The following is an 18,057-nucleotide window of genomic DNA, read 5'->3' as shown; positions in this document are numbered from 1 at the left end:
TTCTTTCATCACTGTGTGAATGTGAGAGTAGACCTCCAAATAAAGTCACACCTGAAAGCATCTCTTCCGAGTCCTTGTGCTTCATGTGTCCGTGTTATCTGTCCATCAACTCCACCACACACACTCTCTGGTCGGCTGTCGAGCCCAGAGGAACCGCAAAGGCACGCCTCCCCTCCAGCATGGACTCCACCTTCAGTGCCTGCTGTCATACCGCCCTCATGTTGTGATGTATGTGCATTTCCAATATGTTTTTTTTTTTTTTTGGGACATGTGTGCATGTAAGCATGTACTTACATCTATCTGTATGTGCATGTGTGAGAGATTGTTCCTCTGTGGTCATGCCATCCCCCTGGAAGTAAGTTACCATTTTAACACCTTGAATTGATTTGCTCACCTGCATCCTGTTTTTGAAACCATGCATTTGTTTGAAACATGAAAAAAAAAAATCATTTTCATTGAACAAATCATGAACACCATAAAGACGTTTTGACCAACAACTTATTTCACACAGAATTACATCAGTCTACTCACATGAACTTGGTTTTTATTTGCATGATTTGCAGAAATGTTAAAGACTATTTAATATTCTTGTTCAGTCAGTAATTGAAGTAAAGGAGGGCAGTGGGAGAGCCACTGCAGTGCTTAGTAAAATACGTATTTGTGTGTGTGTGTGTGTGTGTGTGTGCGTGCATTTGTGTGGTTTAGACATGTTAAGGGTGTCGGAAGGGCAGGGGACTCGCCTACCCAAAACCAGAGCCGCCCAAAGGAGCACTCTGACCAGTGTTCTGCAGTTTCTAGGTAAATCAACACACACAATTAAGTCATTTGACCCTAATTAGTTTAATTTGACTCCAATGTCCAATGAAAGAGTAAAAAAGTAAAAAAAAACTTAAGGTGGCCTGTAGGAGCCAGTTGATGCAGCCCCTGTGTGGTGTCTCTTCCAGAGTCCCGTCCGGCAGCCCACGCCCCTCGCTCCCACCGCACCGCAGGCCTGCAGACGCCTCCCCCTCGACGCCTCCTCTCCTCTCTCCCGCACGGACCCCACGGCATGCTGGGAAAACGCAGCTACCATCACCACAGCAGGGCTGAGCCGGACAGGCGCTCAGGTACACACACACCGACACACATATCTTAAAAGCAGAGCTATAAACTGATTCTGCAAAAGTAATTATGAGTTGTATCTCAATAAGACTGTTATTGCTTAATCCTTCCTAGAAGCAGAAAGTCCTACTTGTGTTACATCTGTTACACCTCCCTCTCCCCCCAAAATATTGGAAAATGCATCCCCTCTTGCTTTTAACGAAGTCAGTTATGATGTTAATGACCCTTGGGGACCAAACAGTGTTTATATCCAATGTTTTTGTCATCCTTTTGCTTGATAAAAATCAAATTAGTGGAGATACACCCGGAGTTGATAACCTTTTCTGCCATTTCTTATCTAAACTAGCTCGTTGGAGAGAATGACAACTAATTCTAATGAAAACGAATCAGCAGATGGGGGTCATTTGGATAATTTGGATGATTCAACTTCAGTCTGACACTTTGTTTTTTATTGGTAACGTCACTATTTTTACTGAAATTGAAACACAGTCATTTGTTGCACCACTTGTTACTAGGAAAAGTAATAAACTAATCAATACTATTCACAACTGACAGATTCCCTCATGCATACTTTGCATCTCTCTCTCATTGCTCTGGCTTTGTTTTGCAGAGAACCCAGGTACAACAGGTGGACCTCTCCTGGTAGGTGTCTTACATATTTTATTAAACAATTCCTACATGTTCACATCACTGCTGATTATTGAAGTTAAATGATATTTAATCATCTTTTCTCAGCATAACGGCCGCAACAGCAGCAGCGGAAACACCCGGGGAGGAGTGATGATCCGCAAGAGACGTCCCAACTGGATCGATGCCCCCGATGACAGCTTCTTCCTCGTCACCCGGGAGACCAGGTAAGCAAAGGTGACCCTTTTCCGACCTCTGATGGCCTGACTGTGTGTATGTGTGTGTGTGTGTAATGTATGAGAAAAGAAATCAATGTGTGCTGAGAGCTGAGCGACAGCAGATGAGAAGAATTGAGCTGTGACAGAAAAGGACACGTAGTTATTTTTGTCCTGTTGTGATTTCACACAGCAGTGTAGTACAAACACCCACAACCGGATACCACATAATTCCCAAGTGCTTAAAATCACACAAATACTAACAGCTGTTCATGCGGCTAAGAAAGACAGTAAAGGCCCTGATTTAGACAAACTGAACCAAGATATTTTTGTGATCTCTTTATTTTAAAGAGCTAAATAAGAAAACTTCATTCTAGAAGAAACTGATGAAAATATGACATAAACAAGGCCGTAACTACCATGTTATCTTTATTTTGGGGTGAGATTTGCTTTTTTTTTTAGCATTCTACACATGAAAACCTGATTTTCAATATTTCGAGACACGGTTGTTTAATTTCTGTCTGTGTGAGGACGGCTTTGAAACAGCATCTAGACCTTCATGTTTGGAAATAACATAAGAAAGGATTCCTGGAAGAAAAAAAACAGTGTAATCTGGTTCCAATAGGCCTTTTTCACAGCAACATTTTGACTTGTCCCAGAAGGAAAAGCACAGCTGTTACCAATAACAGTAACGATGGCTCCTTTCTATTCAAGCGTCCTCGTAAGTCATGACAGCTTGACAGTGAGTCTGGATGCACGATACCAGGACCCTGAAACTGATGCAGCTAAATGGAATTCAGCCATCATTAATTATATTATTTGCACTTTTCCTAATGTGAAATGTCAACATGTCGTCAATGAAAAAGGTCTATTGGGAAAAGAGACAGCTCTCAGGCTATTAGTTTACTAATGTGTGTTGAGTTTATAAGCACTTGCTGATTTACAGAGGAGGAAAAAAAATCATAATAATAATAAAATAAAAAGAAAGAATTTTAGAGAGGGGGTTTTTGGGGGACCTGACATCCATTCATGACCTTATTTAAAAGCTCCTGGCTCTCTGAATGTAGACACGCTGAGCTGTTTTTTTCTTTTAAGGCTTCATTTTTGCCATCAAAATATATTAAATTCTTCAAAATTGTGGTTCACTGTTAGGTTTAATTATTGTTGCCTTATTCAGTTCAGTTATTTTAGCCATGCTAGCCATGTGGCTTTATAGTGACCGCAAATCCTTGGTTTGATTCCAGCCAAATACCTTAGTTGAATACATACTTCTCTCTCTCTCCCAATATTTCTTGTCTATATCTACACTATCAGTGGTCTAATAAAGACAAAATACCTTTATTCATATTTCTTTTATGACCAAATACCTACAAAAGTAGTGATATTCCCTTCAGTCTCAGCTCTACTTCGTGTTTACATGCTAATGATCAAACATTGTCATGCTAACACTCTGAACTAAGATGGTGAACATGCTGAACACTAAAACTGCTAAATATCAGCATGTTAGCATGCTGACGTTAGCATTTAGCTCAAAGCACTTAAAGGATAGGTTCATAATGTTTCATGTTTGTCTTAAAACAACAATCAGTCTGTCCATATGAACATTGAAACAGATTTTTCTCACTGTAATCATTCCTCCTGTGATGTAAGTGATAGAGGCCAAAATCCACAGTCAGAAAAAATGTCTTTAAAAGTTATTTAAAACTCAAATTGAATGAAACAAATGAAATGTGAGATTTGATGATGCATTCAGTTGTTGCTGAAAGAATAAAAATTAAATCAAATCAATAAATTGTAAAACCTCTAGCACTATCAGTGTGTAGTTTGCTTTTATAACCTCATTTTATGATATATTGTGGGGTTTCATTCAGAAATATGTGCTCATCCATAAACAGCTCTTCACAATATTTGATGTGATGCCTCAGCAGTAGCCTAATATTCTGCTTACAATTAATAGGAATATGTCAGTATTTCTTTTTTGCCTTGTAAATACATAAAATGCCAGTGAAAGAAAGCGTTTAAAAAAAACTGCTGATCTGAATATCTCAAGAACCCAAACAACAGGTTACTCAGTGCAAACACTGGACACACTTTGTGTTAGACATAACTGAATATAGAGCTAAATAAACACACACACACAAAATCTGTTCCTTTTTATTTTCCTCCACACACACACACACACACACACACACACACTTATGCACAAACGCACACTCTCTCATACACTCATACACACATGTGCGTGCGGATAATGAGTCAAAGCTTGCATGTCTGTATGTGAGTGAGAAAGATGTTCTTCCATTAAGCCTGTGTCTAAATGAGCCATGGCGCCCGGCCCTCACAGCCGCCTTCGGACTGCCGAGGCTAAAATTAGAGCAGCTAACTGGTGCAGATGGGCCAGCGAGGAGCCAGGCACCGCTGGGGTCTGAGTGGAAATATCATTACCACATTAACCATGGCTATGGATCACTCACTCACCACTGACATCAACATGGCTGTGTGTGAGAGAGAGAAAGCATCGTTATGAACACTCTACTCTTTGTTACATTATACTGTCATTCGCTCTTCTAGCACTCAATTAATGCTTCTCTGAAATAGAAGATGTTAATAGATCTGCTCTGAAAGGCTTCTGCTAATGAGAGATGATCAGAAGTTTCATTTTCTTCCCCTTCTCCGTCTCTTTATCCCTCTCTTTTTCTCTCTCAGCGCGATGAAGAATGCAGTGTGTCACAGAGCAGAGAGACGTGGGAGTGGGAAATCTCTCCCACTTATTCAAGGAGGCAAGAGAGACAAAAAGAAACTGAAAAAAGCAGCAAAGTAACACTTTTCTTAACACAGGTTACAAAGTGCTTTACAGAGGGTAAAAAAAAAAACAATTCAAATGGGACAAAAATAACAAAATAATAAACCTATGAGCTATTTTGACCTGATGATGAAGCTTGATAAAATGCCAGCGGACCAACAAATGATCACAGTTCTGTCGCAGTGCAGTGACAGACTATATTTTGAGATATTTCACCGGATAACTGAAACCTTTGACCTGCTGGTGGAGCTACATGGAAGGTCAGATGATCACCAAAGTCAGTGGGATTCATCCTGTAGGCACCATGAATGTCTGTGCAAACTTTCATGCCAATCCATCTAAAAGTTGTTGAGATACGTCCCGAGACCCACACAGCTAGCATGGTTAAAAAATAGATCTCAGAATTATATTGTAGTGCACAAAAAACACTGTAAAAGCATGTCCTAAAAGGATGAACATAGAAAGCTAATTAGATACTGAGATACCTGATACAGAGAAGTTGAATTTGGACAGACAAAGCATCAGAAGTTGGAAACATGAGGAGAGAGAACAAGAGAAAGCACAACTGACATGTAAATGAGACAGCTTGATATGTTTGACCATCGATTTACATGTTTGTTTTTACTCCTCCCAACAGACAGCTGAACAGACAAACAACAGAGCTTTAGATTAACTGCCACCGGAGCGAAATCTGTTCTGTTCATCTCTGTTTTATATTCTGCTCCTACTTTTATATTCTGCTCGTGGATTGGCATGGGGGCAGTGGAGACCTAAAGGTTAGAGAAGCGAGCTTGTGATCGGTCGTTTCAGTCCCCCCTCCCTCGTTACCACCACCGAGGTGCCCTTGAGGCAACCCTAACTGCAGATCAGACTGTGGTTCTACTGAGGAGCCTAAAGGTGTGAATGTGTGTAACTGTGTGAATGTGATCAGGGCTTCCTCTCAGTGAAAATTCCTTGAATAAATAAAGAATAATAATAAAAAAAAAACCCTCCAAGTGACAATATCAAGCTTAGTGATAATCAATCTCAGAGTACATTGTATAGACAAATGCGCACTTTCAGGCACATTTACTGTACTTTAATATGCAGGCACACACTGTGCAAAGAGTCTTCTTGAGTGCTCTAGTGCTTATCTTATCATCAGCAGGGATCTGTAGGGAACTGGTGTGTTTTCCTGTTCAGTATACAAGAAAAACATCTCGGTGCCACTGAGTGCTGTGAAAGAGGAAGAAAATACAGAGCACATAAAGAAGGCTTTGCTGTGCATTACATCTAAAAGTGTTTTTCTCGACACCCTAAAAGGAACCATGAATAATCACCTATACGTTGTGATTATGTATGTTGCATTTGTCTCCAAATGAATTCCATTAGTGCTGTTTCCAACACATCTTAGTGTGCCACACGGTCTTGGGTTTAGTGTTATCGGTCGCTGTGGGCTGTTGAAAAGAGCCTTCCTGCCACAGCACAAAACCCACTGCAGTCTGGAAATTACCACCAAGCTCCCTTCATAAGCCACAAAAATCCTGCAGAGATGCGCCTCTCTCTTACCTCATAACGGAGATGTGTATTAGTGATTCTAGTCCCGATGCTCAATAAATGTTGCACTCCGCTTTAGTGAATCCTCCTGAAATGAGAAAGAGCGGTTGTTTATAATCACTTTCTCAGCGGCGTGGAAACTCAATTCGGTGCCCTCGAGCTGAACTTTTCTGTTTACAGTAAATCATCAGAATCACCTTAAAGTTCACAGTCCTTTCTCTTTATTAGTTTATTTATCTCATAGACCGGACACACTGAAAATAGAATACGGTGTCGATTTATGACATACTTACAGCCAAGTAATTAGTCCAGTAGGATCATCGCTATTAAACTACTGGTAAACCATTAATATACATGAGAAATGAACTCTTATAAAGCACGACCCAAAGCCAGTTATCACCATTGTTTCTGTGCTGGCACCTCATTCAGCTGCAGGCGGTTTCTGCCACATTGCAGTATGGAAGTAAACAGCTCATAGGTGGCTACAGTTATGAGATATAGTAAGAATGCTAAGAAATATCATGAATTTTTGGCGACTGATTAATATTGAGCTCTATTATTCAACTTTAATAACAAATCTACAATAGCAAATCACAGCAAAACTGTTACAGTCCACCTTAACTGTTAAAAACAGCTAATGGCAATGGTCTTGTATTCCTAGATGTACTTATTTTCCTAAAGATCAGAGGCAGAGAGGAAGTGTCTTGTACACCACTAAACTCAATCGACCAGGATGCAGTGCAGCCACAACATATGTTGTGATTTGAGAAGCAGTTGTAAATCAATTATATCTCGAACTGAAAGAATACCCTCTGTTTCTCTAGCTTCTGTAACTCAATGGGTTTTTTTCATCTGTTGTTGTCCATATTCTAAGATAACAGTTTCAATGAGGCTCTGGTTGCATGCCAGTGGTTATGAAATATGTAATTGTAATTCTTTCTTGTTTAAAACTGCACTAATCAATATTTGACCAACTTTTTTTAAAATTATTTTTTGATTAGTTTTACACCATTCACACAGAACAGGACAAGCATATTGATATAACTGATTGACAGATAAATTCAGAAGAAAAGAAAGACAAAGACGGAAAAAAAGAATTCAAGAAAACAAATTAAAAGAAAATTGGATGTTTTGGTTTATTCTTACCGCTCTCATTCATCTCGTCCAGTCTCTACAAGCAGCTGTTTTCAGCAAAAAAAACAACTGTACACTACCTGCCCAGCACAAAACAACTGAAGGATCAAAGTTAGTGACAACAACACAGTGGAGCATTTCCCATAGGAGATGGTGGAGAAACAACACAACACAACACAACGCCAAGTGAATGCTAATGTTGCTCAGTGTCTGCTGGACATGTAAATAAGCAACTGGTTGCCTAACACTTTTGACACAACAACTTCCAACATGTCAATGTTGTATTAACAGCTTTTTCTGCTGCCCTCAAGTGGTCAAAAATAATTTAATGCTGCTTTAAAATGACAAAGGGGTTCAAATGTTACCACCCAGCAGCACAGCAGTAGATACCCATTTATCTTAGATTAAAGTCAGAGACTGAGGAGAGACTGAAGAAAGAAGCAATCTATGAGAAAAACCCATTAAGTTACAGAAACTTGGGAAGAGAGGCTATTCAGGAGGAGGAACAGGATTCTGGGAAATATAGGAAATGACAAAATAGGTATACCAAAAACTAATAACTACCAATTGGACAAACTGGTGAGATTGTTTTGTCTATACTGTGATTACTGTTAATACTACTAACCACTAATATTTGACTTTTTATTGATATTAGGTTTGCATGGGTAAATCTTCTTCACTCATGGTCCTGTCTTGTCTCCACCTTTCCAGGAGGGCCAGACGGCTGCTGTCCCGGTCCCAGCTGAGACACGCTTGCCGGCAGCCCTGCGAGCAGATCACCCTGCGCAGGGTCTCCCAGGGCCCGCCGCAGGGGCTCGTCCTGGCCCCTCCGCACCCTCACCCCAGCCTGAGGATGCGAGGCCCCATCGTCATCCACGACTGATCAAACACGGACCCTCCGACCTCCACACACACTAACAAATCCCCACCCCCCCCCCTCCCGTTCTCTCATAAAATCAAACCCTCCTTTACTTTTAATCCTTAAAATACCCTCATAATCCTTGACCACTTTTACCCAGAAGGATGTGATGAGCCGTGATGCAATAGAAACATACACCTGACCTGACTGCAAGTGCTGCCTGTCTTTAATCCAGTGGGAATGTATATGTATATGTACATACATGGGTGCATGTGAGTGTGTAACAGAGATGTAGAGAGAAAGAGTGTGTGTGCGTGTGTGTGTGTGTGTGCGTGTGTGTGATCATGCCAACGACATGCGAGAGAATGAGGGGATGTCGTTCTTAGTTTCTATGGATGGCCATAATGACGGAAATTCGTGTGACTTTTGTGTTGATTGTGAATCGTGAAGTTTTATCAGTTTGTATAAAGTTATTTTGGGAAGGGGGGGGGGGGAGGGGCATGGGGCTGGATTGGGATGGGAGGGGGGTAGGTTTTGCATTTGTGGGGGCTAACCTTCTTTTAAAGGATATGGTTGGTGATTTTCTATATTTTTGTCAACAAATCTCATGTGCAGAGCCAAACCAACAATGAACTCATCCTGACAAGTATTGCGTGTGTATCCATAGTCTGATATATTCTATAGAGACATAAAGACATAATATGTAACTTTTTTGCATGAAAACGTCTAAAAATGACCAGTCCTATGTTATATATTTGGTTGAGTTGTGTACTTACATTATCCCAAATATTTCCAACAATGTTCAAACCCAGAGAAATCTGTAATTTTAATCAAGGTAACGGTCTTCACTTGGTCACTTTACTTGCTGTAACTTCCAGGGAAACACGGGAGAAACCAGATGATGTTTAAGAGAGGGAGGAAGGAACTCAACGAACTAGCTAACTAGCCACTCTATTGTTTACTATTGTTTGTATTGCTCACTGATAATGGGCACGATTGATATTCATTGTCATTTGCTGTACGTTCTGTCGCCGAAGCTGTCCCCGTAAAGCGAACGTTAGCTAAAGTTACTTGTGGCTATATAACTTTAATACATTACTGCGTCTGTGAACACAATTTCGCCTCTCTTCTTTTCTTCTGTCTGTCTAGTTAAACAATGAAGACAACAACTCCCATGATCCCACACTACTTCACGTCATCAAACTCCATCTTTTGTTATTGTTGTGATTGAGAGACCCCCTAGTGGCAGAAATAACATACTGTGCGTTTAATGTTAATATAGAAACTCAGGACTCGCCTGGATAATGTAACGATCCTATAAGATCGTATTACGAGCACATTATTTCAACTTTGTTTCTGAGAAATCATGTTTTCTCTGTGATTTTGGGGGATGGCTAAGATTATTAGAATACCCATGAGCCTCGACCGTCGTGGCTATGAAGAAGAAGCCATGGGTGCAAACAGAACCTAATGAATTTAAAACACTTTGTCGCTGAAGTTGTAGCTCGTTGTCCATCTTTTGTTTTCATGCTGATTCAAGCCGTAGAAGAGCTCAAATTGTGAGAAAAGTAATGTTGTCTGTGGGAAAAATTAATGGGATTTTTACTTCTGGAACCAAGAGTGCCAGAAATAACTCCCACTTTGCAACTCTATTCCTCAGTGCTATAGACCTCCTGTTGCTGCCAAAAAACTATTAAAAATACGTCAATGAGCCACACTGTTGTTCACTATTATTAGTCTTTGGAGCCGTTTCTAAACAAATTACTGTGACCGTAATTTCTTTGGCGAAGGAACTTGTCACTCAGTGCAACTGATTTGTTTTTAATAGTTTTTGGACAACATTTGAGGTCTATGGCACAGAGGAATAAAACATATCAGGCTTTGGATACACACACAAAACTTATAAGTAGGATCACTTCATTGTTGGTTTGGCGCTGCACATGAGGTTTGTTAACAATAAGAAAATAGAAAACAAAATATTTTCCAGCCATATCCTTTAACATTGGAGAAGTGTCCAACGCTGACATTAAAAAAAGAAAAAAAGAAAATGCACTATATGAAGACTGAACTGGCGGCCTTTTAAGAAACGGCTGCTTCAAATTGTGTTTCACCTGCAGTTTTTCATCCTTAAGGCTCAAAATCAGTGAGGTGGAGCTGGTGTTGACATTGAAGACATTATTTAACAAACCTTCTATAACTCCACCTAACAAGCTGTCTGTTATTCATGAAGAATCTGCAGGATAACAAGGCAAAGAAATAGCAGCATAGCGCTAAGCCTCCCTTATGAACAAGTGTATAATACATTGTATATCTCATTACAGCACTGTAAATTCTACTCATCCTATTTCTATGGCCGACTGTACCTACCTAGCCCTAACATGGGTACTAAAGCACTTCCTTTGCAGCAGAAAAAGGGCATGGATCTCTAATAATTTACTCAAGGCCGTGATGTACCGGCAACGTTTTGAGGCAAAAAAAACACAAGCAACTTTTGCCAGCAGCCGTTTGCTATTTGCTAACAAATTTTCTTCAGTGCATTTGTTCTTTAAATCCAAACAGTCGAGTTTATCCTGTTTTCGAACCTCTCCCCCGCTGCATGACAATATTGCCAGAGGGCGTTGCCTCAAAAAGCTGCCAGTTAATCCATTCAGGCCTTCAGGTGTGTTTATTCTGAGTTTCGAATCTGGCATCGCCGCCGCATGTCTTTGAGGTGAGAGCCTCAGCTGATGACCGATGGGTCACATGATTTCTTCTCTTTCATTACGAATGTTTATGTTAGTGTTTCCTGTATGTCATGTGTTGACTTATGAATATGCTGAGAATAATAAAAAAAAAACAACAACAACAACACAATGCCAGATTATTGGTGTCCAGTCTCAGTGAGTCATTTAGTAGTGTTACATTCTGACAGGCTGCCTTGTCTCTCATCCACCTACTCCATCTTTATGTCTCTCTGTTTCTCTTTGTGTTGCTCTTGAGGGGGTGTGTGATAGATGAGGCCTGATACACACTGCGGCCTGTGTGAGGATATCGTAAAATACCCCCACAAAATATGGCAATTTGACACAGTGATGAGAAATGAGGAGTGCTCTCAGAATATGAACCATGTTCTTGGAAGCTTATAGCCTGCCTCAAGGTACTTTACTCTGTGTGTATGTGTGCGTATGTGTTCAGAAAGGCTTCTCATTTTCAGTTTACACCTCTCGTCACTGCACGCAGCTTTAGAAACGTGACCACAGTCAACTGCTGGTTTCCCCCCCCCCCCCCCCTTCATCTTTTCTATACAGTTTCTGGTTTCCACTGAAGGGGAAAATCAGAAACAGAGGGAGAGTGTGAATGACAATATTTTGATTGAACCTGACATGTTGTAATTGGATTTGTCTTTCAGCTATAGGCACGTGGGACTGCAGGGGATTAGAAAAGCCTCAACAGATTAATTTTAACATGTCATCTGTTCTCTACTAATATATTTTAACAGCTGCACATTTGACTTAAATTTAGAGACTACTCCAGTGGCCAAAAGTGTGTGTGATTGTTGAATTTCTTGTCCCAAAACCACGGACATTTACATATGCTGCTGTAACTGCCTCCATTCTTCTGTGAAGGCTTTCCACAAGATGTTGAAACCTGGCTGCAGGGATTTTCTCCCATTCAGGCACAAGAACATTAGTGAGGTTTGACACTGATGTTGGGCGATAATGCCTTGCTTGCAGTCGGCGTTCTAGCTCATCTCAAAGGTGGATGGGGTCGGGGTCGGGGCTCTGTGCAGGCCTTTCAAGTTCTTCTCCACCAAACTTGGAAGAGCATTTCTCTGGACCTTGCCACAAGGTTGGAAGCACACTTAAAAGATTACTGTCTTCTGTGGCATGAAGATTTATCTCAATGAAAAACAGCCCCAGACCAAAAGTACACAAAATGTAAGTGGTGTGTCCGTATACTATTGGCAACAGTAAGAGAAACACCTGTATGAATGCTGCTGCCTTCATGTGCTGCCAGGAATATTATAAATATCATATGTGCACATACAAAAATGCTTTTAATGAGTTTATGTTTCCTTAGCAGACAGATCCTGGAGGACAAACAAGTCCTCCGAATTAAACTCAAACGTAACTATATGTCATTTTGGGGCATTTTACAACCTTTTGTGTAGTTTTTCTTGAGAGGACAGTCTCTAGACATGTAGTAAAATGTATAAATAGAGATTTTACAGATTGGTGCTGTGGCATAAACTCAAACATGTCATTAAATTTAAGGTATATAGCTGTATTAGGCATGTAAACACACATCTGTTTGGCCAAAATCACAATGTGGGACTGCAAAAGGAAAAAAAAAAGGTTTGGTTTTTTTTTTTGTAGTTTGTAGTTTTCCCACACCTTCTTAAACATCAAATTAAATGACTTTCCAGGCCCAATTCCCTCAAATTCAAGGACCCAACACAATATGGTTTGAGACATGGATCAAGGTTAATTACGGTTATAACACAGAATTTTTATAATGATAACTATCAGGCTTTACAGAAGCTCACAGACTATGTGGTCTCTTGCTTTCTCTAATACAGCACACCAAAACATGATTCTATTCTTGCACAAAATCTATAAATTCAAGCACTTTCAATGACCCATGTCCACCATGTCTATTATGTCTACTTTCAAAAACTTTCAAGGCCTTGATTTTTTTTCCTCAAATTCACAAACGTTCAAGGACTTCAAGGACCCATGAGAACCCAGTTCCCAAATAAATTCCTGTTTCTGATATGGTTGGAAACCTTCAATCCATCCACTTCCCAACAATCTGTGTGTAAGGAGAGTGAAAACTTAGAATTTACTAACAAAGAATTTTTTTTATTAGGCTAAAAAAATATTACATTTTTTCATGCCCCAGGTGTTTTCACGCAGTCCGTGACGTGTCTTGATTTTATATTTCACATATTAAGTGATTTTGCTGTCAATGTTGTTCTTTGTAAAACGCTCCACAGCTGTATTTTCATTTTTTTAATTTCTTTTTTGTGAGATACCTTCATAAAATCAACATAATCCTAAACAGACACAAAGACATTATTATTGTAACAACACACTTAATGTCTTTTTTACTTTTTCCCCGAACAACAACACGCTGAACTTCACACAAGTTGCATTACTCATGTTGATATTTGGAATTCGGAGCTTTATGAGAGGTACGTGAACGTAGCATGTGAGTCGGCTCTATATAAGCTGCTGAAGCCTGAACTCTGTGTGACCACCGGCGTCCCGACAGGTTTTCATCCGGTCCCCGCTGTTTCCAACGCTTCACTGACTGAAAAACAGACATAAACACAAATAGAAGACACAAATCTTACACAGGTCTCACGCAGGCGCTCGTGTCTATTCTTAAATCGTTTTCCCAGCGGCTTCACGCCGTAGCTCCAGTGGCGCAATCGGTTAGCGCGCGGTACTTATATGACAGTATTCAGCAGAGCAATGCCGAGGTTGTGAGTTCGAGCCTCACCTGGAGCAGAGTTTTTAGACTAACCCTCACCTGTTGTCAGCACCTGGTGTCGGCAGGTAAAACCCCCTCAGGAGCTCAACGAGAGGAGACTTCTTGCACTGCGCACCAACGACGTCTCACACTAATCCCCCCCTTTACAGTTGTGCTACATTCAGGTACAAACGAGCATATAGACACCAAGTGATAAACACACCTTCCTCTATATCATCAGGTGTGTTTAATCCAATATGTTTCAACGCTGCAGCTGTGTACTGCTACAGATAAATGATCAGTAAAGTCTGGGCTCAGTACAAAACTGGACTAGTGTGTTTGTATAATGCAAAAGAAGGTTTTTAGGACTTTATGTGTAAAACAAACAAGTTTAGGTGTGATAATGTAGGCTATATTCGTATAACTTACCTGCATACACACACACGTGTAATTTTGGATTAATGTTGACTATTTTATAATGAGATACACTAAACCAACAACACAATGTAGACTCTCTTTTACTACACTGAGATGTGCAATGTTGTTCTTAATAATATTTCCAAAACATAAAGAAAAGCAGGGCACGCTTATTTGTATAAAACCTCGTAACAAGGTAATTCAATGTTATTTACATCAGATATTTAAAAAAGACATTAAGAAATAGATATAAAGGAAACTCAAGAATCAAATGGAAGATGTGAGGTGAAGTAGAAACTAACTTTACATCTGCTGTAACTCTGTCTTTGACCTTCTAAGTTATTGTTAAATATAGCACTGAGTGGTATTGTAATCATATTTTAATGTAGTTTTATGTGTACATCCCTTCAGTCATATTTTCTGTTTATACATGAAGTATGCTGCATGTGTTTTGACATTGATGATAATACTAAAAATGCAAATAGCTAAAAAACAATAATTATAAACTAACTTCCGTTTGCTTCAGGGACTGCCATGACAATAACTATATTATTTGGTATTAACTTTAAAAGTGATAATTACATTTATATTGACACATTTATCTTTTATCAAACGCTCATTATCAGTTGATGATAATCATGAATACAGACAAAATATCTTGGATTTTTCCTATTGGACACATTTGAAAAAAAAGAAAAGAAAAGATCACAGAAAAATAAGACATTTTTATGCCAGAAAAAGTATATTTTTTGAATACTCAAATACTTTTGGAAACTTTAGTTCACCTGTCTTCATTCGGTAGGTTGTTCAACAGCGCCCTCTCAAGGTCAACACCTGGAACTGCTAGTCTATTGTAAGAACAGCTTCTCACCACTAGAGGGCAGAACAACTGCACCACACAGAGCATCCTGGACTTTTTGCATGTTTTTCAAACTGTTGAGATACTTTTTCACACTTGGAGGAAAAAAAAAAAATCGACAACTGAAGGCTGCAGGACAGTCTCTCAGTCTAGTATATGATATCACATTATAACATGGTTTTGCTTATTTATATTCTCAAAAATCTATATATAAACATACATTTTCAATTTTCCCTGCTTCAAGCAAAATCCAGCTGTAAAGAAAAGCTTTACTTTGGCACACACACAACCTCAGAGATGTCTGCACCTCCGGTTTCTTCACTGTGTCTTAAAATCCGTGTTACTAAAGACACTAACCATCATTTTAATCTTTTCAGACATCATTTTATCTCACTGTTTACAACCGTTACATGCTGTATATATGTGTGTACCCGTGTGTGTATGTGTGCTTTGTGTGTGTGTTTGTGTGCAGGTCTGTCACTCTAAGCCCTGTAAAGCTGGGAATGAACAAGCAGAAGATTGCAGTAATGATGTGACCCAGATGTCCCCGGGTGCAGATCTCCAGGCTGAAAATGAGAGTGCAGATCAGGGCCTTGTACCTCCCGTCACCACCCTCCCTCTTCTGTCCTCCCTCCCTCCCTCCCTCCCTCCTCCATCCGGCCCGGGACACAATCACAGGGTATTTAGCAGCGGGGAATATGTGTGTATGTATGCATGTAAGTGTGTGTATTTGAGAGAACGCTGTCATGTCTGTGCGCGTGTCATTGGCGTCTGTGTGTGTGTGTGTGTGTGTGTGTTTGTGTAAGCTCATCTGATCCATGTAAACATGAGGGATCAGATTTTTGGAGTGTGTGCCACTTGTTCTTGGTGCTCCGGATTAGACGTAACAGTTTTTTAATTTACTCTCCTCAGCTGCCTACATAAGACGCTAAAGCCTAGCATTTCACCACCAGAGACCCTCCCCTCCTCCTCCTCCTCCTCCTTCTCCTATTCCCCCCCCCTTCCTTGCCCCCACTCCTCCCCCATCCCCTGAGGTGACCAGGTGGCTGAACAATCACACACCACCCTGACAGTAGGCTCAGCGGGCCACTTTACTCAATGAGAAGCTCGGCAGTTGGAGTGGCGCGAGCGTCTGTGTTTGTGTGTGTGTGTGTGTGTGTGTGTGTGTGTGTGTGTGTGTGTGTCAGGGATTGAGGGGAAAGGGGACAAAAGACAGAGAGTTTAATATTTGGGATAAGCTGTGATTGAACATCCTGAGATCAGAGCAGAATGATCAAATTCTGCCAGTGATAATCCCTCATCTTGGAAAATTAAATACCACTCTGCTGTCTCTCTTGTGCTCTCTCACACTCTCTATCTGTCTGTAACATGCCCACACACACACACACTCACACACACACACACACACACACACACACACACACACACACACACACACAGTATTTAAACTGGGTCTTAATCTGACCTGTGTCTCATAACCCTGGTTGGTTCCTTAAGGGAGTTCTGATATCTGATGAGTTTTTCATTAATAAGAATCAACTCTAATCCCGAGAGAGAAACACAAAATGACAACGGATAAGCCCTGCTTTCCCCATCCTGCCATCACACACACACACACACACGACTCGGATTCACTAAACATCTTTATACACGCACTTATACTCTTGTTTATGTTTTAATCTCCTCACCCCAGTTTTATTCACTCCAGCCTACTTTTTATAGCTTTATAGCTATCTTTGTTAATCGAATGAATGAAATATCACTTCTCTTTATATACCGGTCATGCAACTGATTGGTTCAGGCTTCTAAAAAAAATATGCATATTTCTATTCCTCGATTCTTTCTTGCGCTGGGCTCTGAAAAAGGATGTGATGTCATATTTCTGTTGTGGCTAATTAATAAATATAAAACTTGGCCAATTTCTGTGTAGAAGAGGGTGTGATTGATGAATTCTCTGTTTCAAAAGTTAGAAAAATTGTTAGGTGCAACCCCCACGATTCTGCCATCAGACAGGGGAACAGACAGATGATCTGCATCTCTGCAGGCATCTGTACCTCCATACTTTCTTTTTACAGTTGTTTAAATAGCCTAGTGTAGTAATACTTTAATCCCAATCTTCCAAAATAGTACTGTTGTCTCTCTCTTTTTGTCAACACACATTGAGGATGTGGTCGTCTTATTTCAATAAACTTTATAGGAATTGTCAATGGTCAAAATCAGTGTGTCATGATCGGTCGGTTGATCTGCACAGTGTGAGCATAGAATTTGTACGTTTTAGTCTTGCAGAAAGGCCGATTAAAACATGTAGCGTAGAGTTGACACAACTAACACTCTGCTCGGCTTTAGAGGATCTAACAAGCACTTCGTCTTAATCATACTGGCGCCTTAAGAACCAGTTGCATAGATTAACTGGAGATAAGGAAAGCATTCTTTTGTAACACTGTTCCAAATGAGACTCTCTCTCACTATAAGACCAGGAAGAGGTCACGTAAAACATTATGTCATATGGGGAACCACCAGGCCTACTGCAAATCATTGACCTATTTTGGAGTTTGACGTCTTTCATTGCCATGAAAAACTCTCTTGTTTCCTATTTTTTGCACCAAAATCAGGCAGTCTGCTGCACTGTATCAGGCCAAGGAAGAGAATATACAGAAAGTGAATGAATGTGGTTTCAAATTGAAGCTTGCAGGTACATTCATGGCCAGATAAACCTGCCAGGTGGCTCCAGGACAACCTCCCCCCTACTCTTAGTACAATCTGTACAGTTTTCTACACTGACAAACTACCTGTTGACACTTCTCTTGCCCCTAGGGAAGTCCCCTCTTTGCTTGGTTTGTAGATCAGGCTAGAGTCAGGCTGGCTACAGTGTTGTGGTTTTTTTTTGTAGACTGCAGTTCTTCCCTAAACATACAATACTAGAGCAGTTATTGTCTGAATCCCTCAGCTGGTTAGTAGAATTTAAGATAAGCATGGGAGTAATTACTGTACAATCCCCCTAAGGTATAGCTATATAGCCCCTATAGCTATGATCAGTGGAGATAATGATGGT

At 40.3% G+C, this 18,057-nt stretch overlaps 1 protein-coding gene and 1 non-coding gene across 2 annotated transcripts; both read left to right on the top strand.

Annotated features, from left to right (window-relative positions):
* The first annotated feature begins 27 nt into the window (after positions 1–27).
* Positions 28–8,329, top strand: LOC121886718 (metastasis-associated protein MTA1-like). Its single transcript, XM_042396946.1, has 6 exons — positions 28–228; positions 706–798; positions 945–1,106; positions 1,712–1,743; positions 1,837–1,955; positions 8,128–8,329. Exons 2-6 carry the CDS (start codon positions 708–710, stop codon positions 8,297–8,299), a joined length of 576 nt encoding a protein of 191 aa, XP_042252880.1. The 5' UTR covers positions 28–228; positions 706–707; the 3' UTR covers positions 8,300–8,329.
* A 5,344-nt stretch (positions 8,330–13,673) lies between these two features.
* trnai-uau lies at positions 13,674–13,767 on the top strand. The gene is made up of 2 exons: positions 13,674–13,711; positions 13,732–13,767. It is a non-coding gene; the product is annotated as a tRNA-Ile (tRNA).
* Positions 13,768–18,057: the final 4,290 nt, after the last annotated feature.

This window comes from Thunnus maccoyii, chromosome 20, assembly GCF_910596095.1.
Source record: "Thunnus maccoyii chromosome 20, fThuMac1.1, whole genome shotgun sequence".
NCBI classification, from domain to species: domain Eukaryota; kingdom Metazoa; phylum Chordata; class Actinopteri; order Scombriformes; family Scombridae; genus Thunnus; species Thunnus maccoyii.
This window is presented reverse-complemented; position numbering and strand designations above follow the sequence as displayed.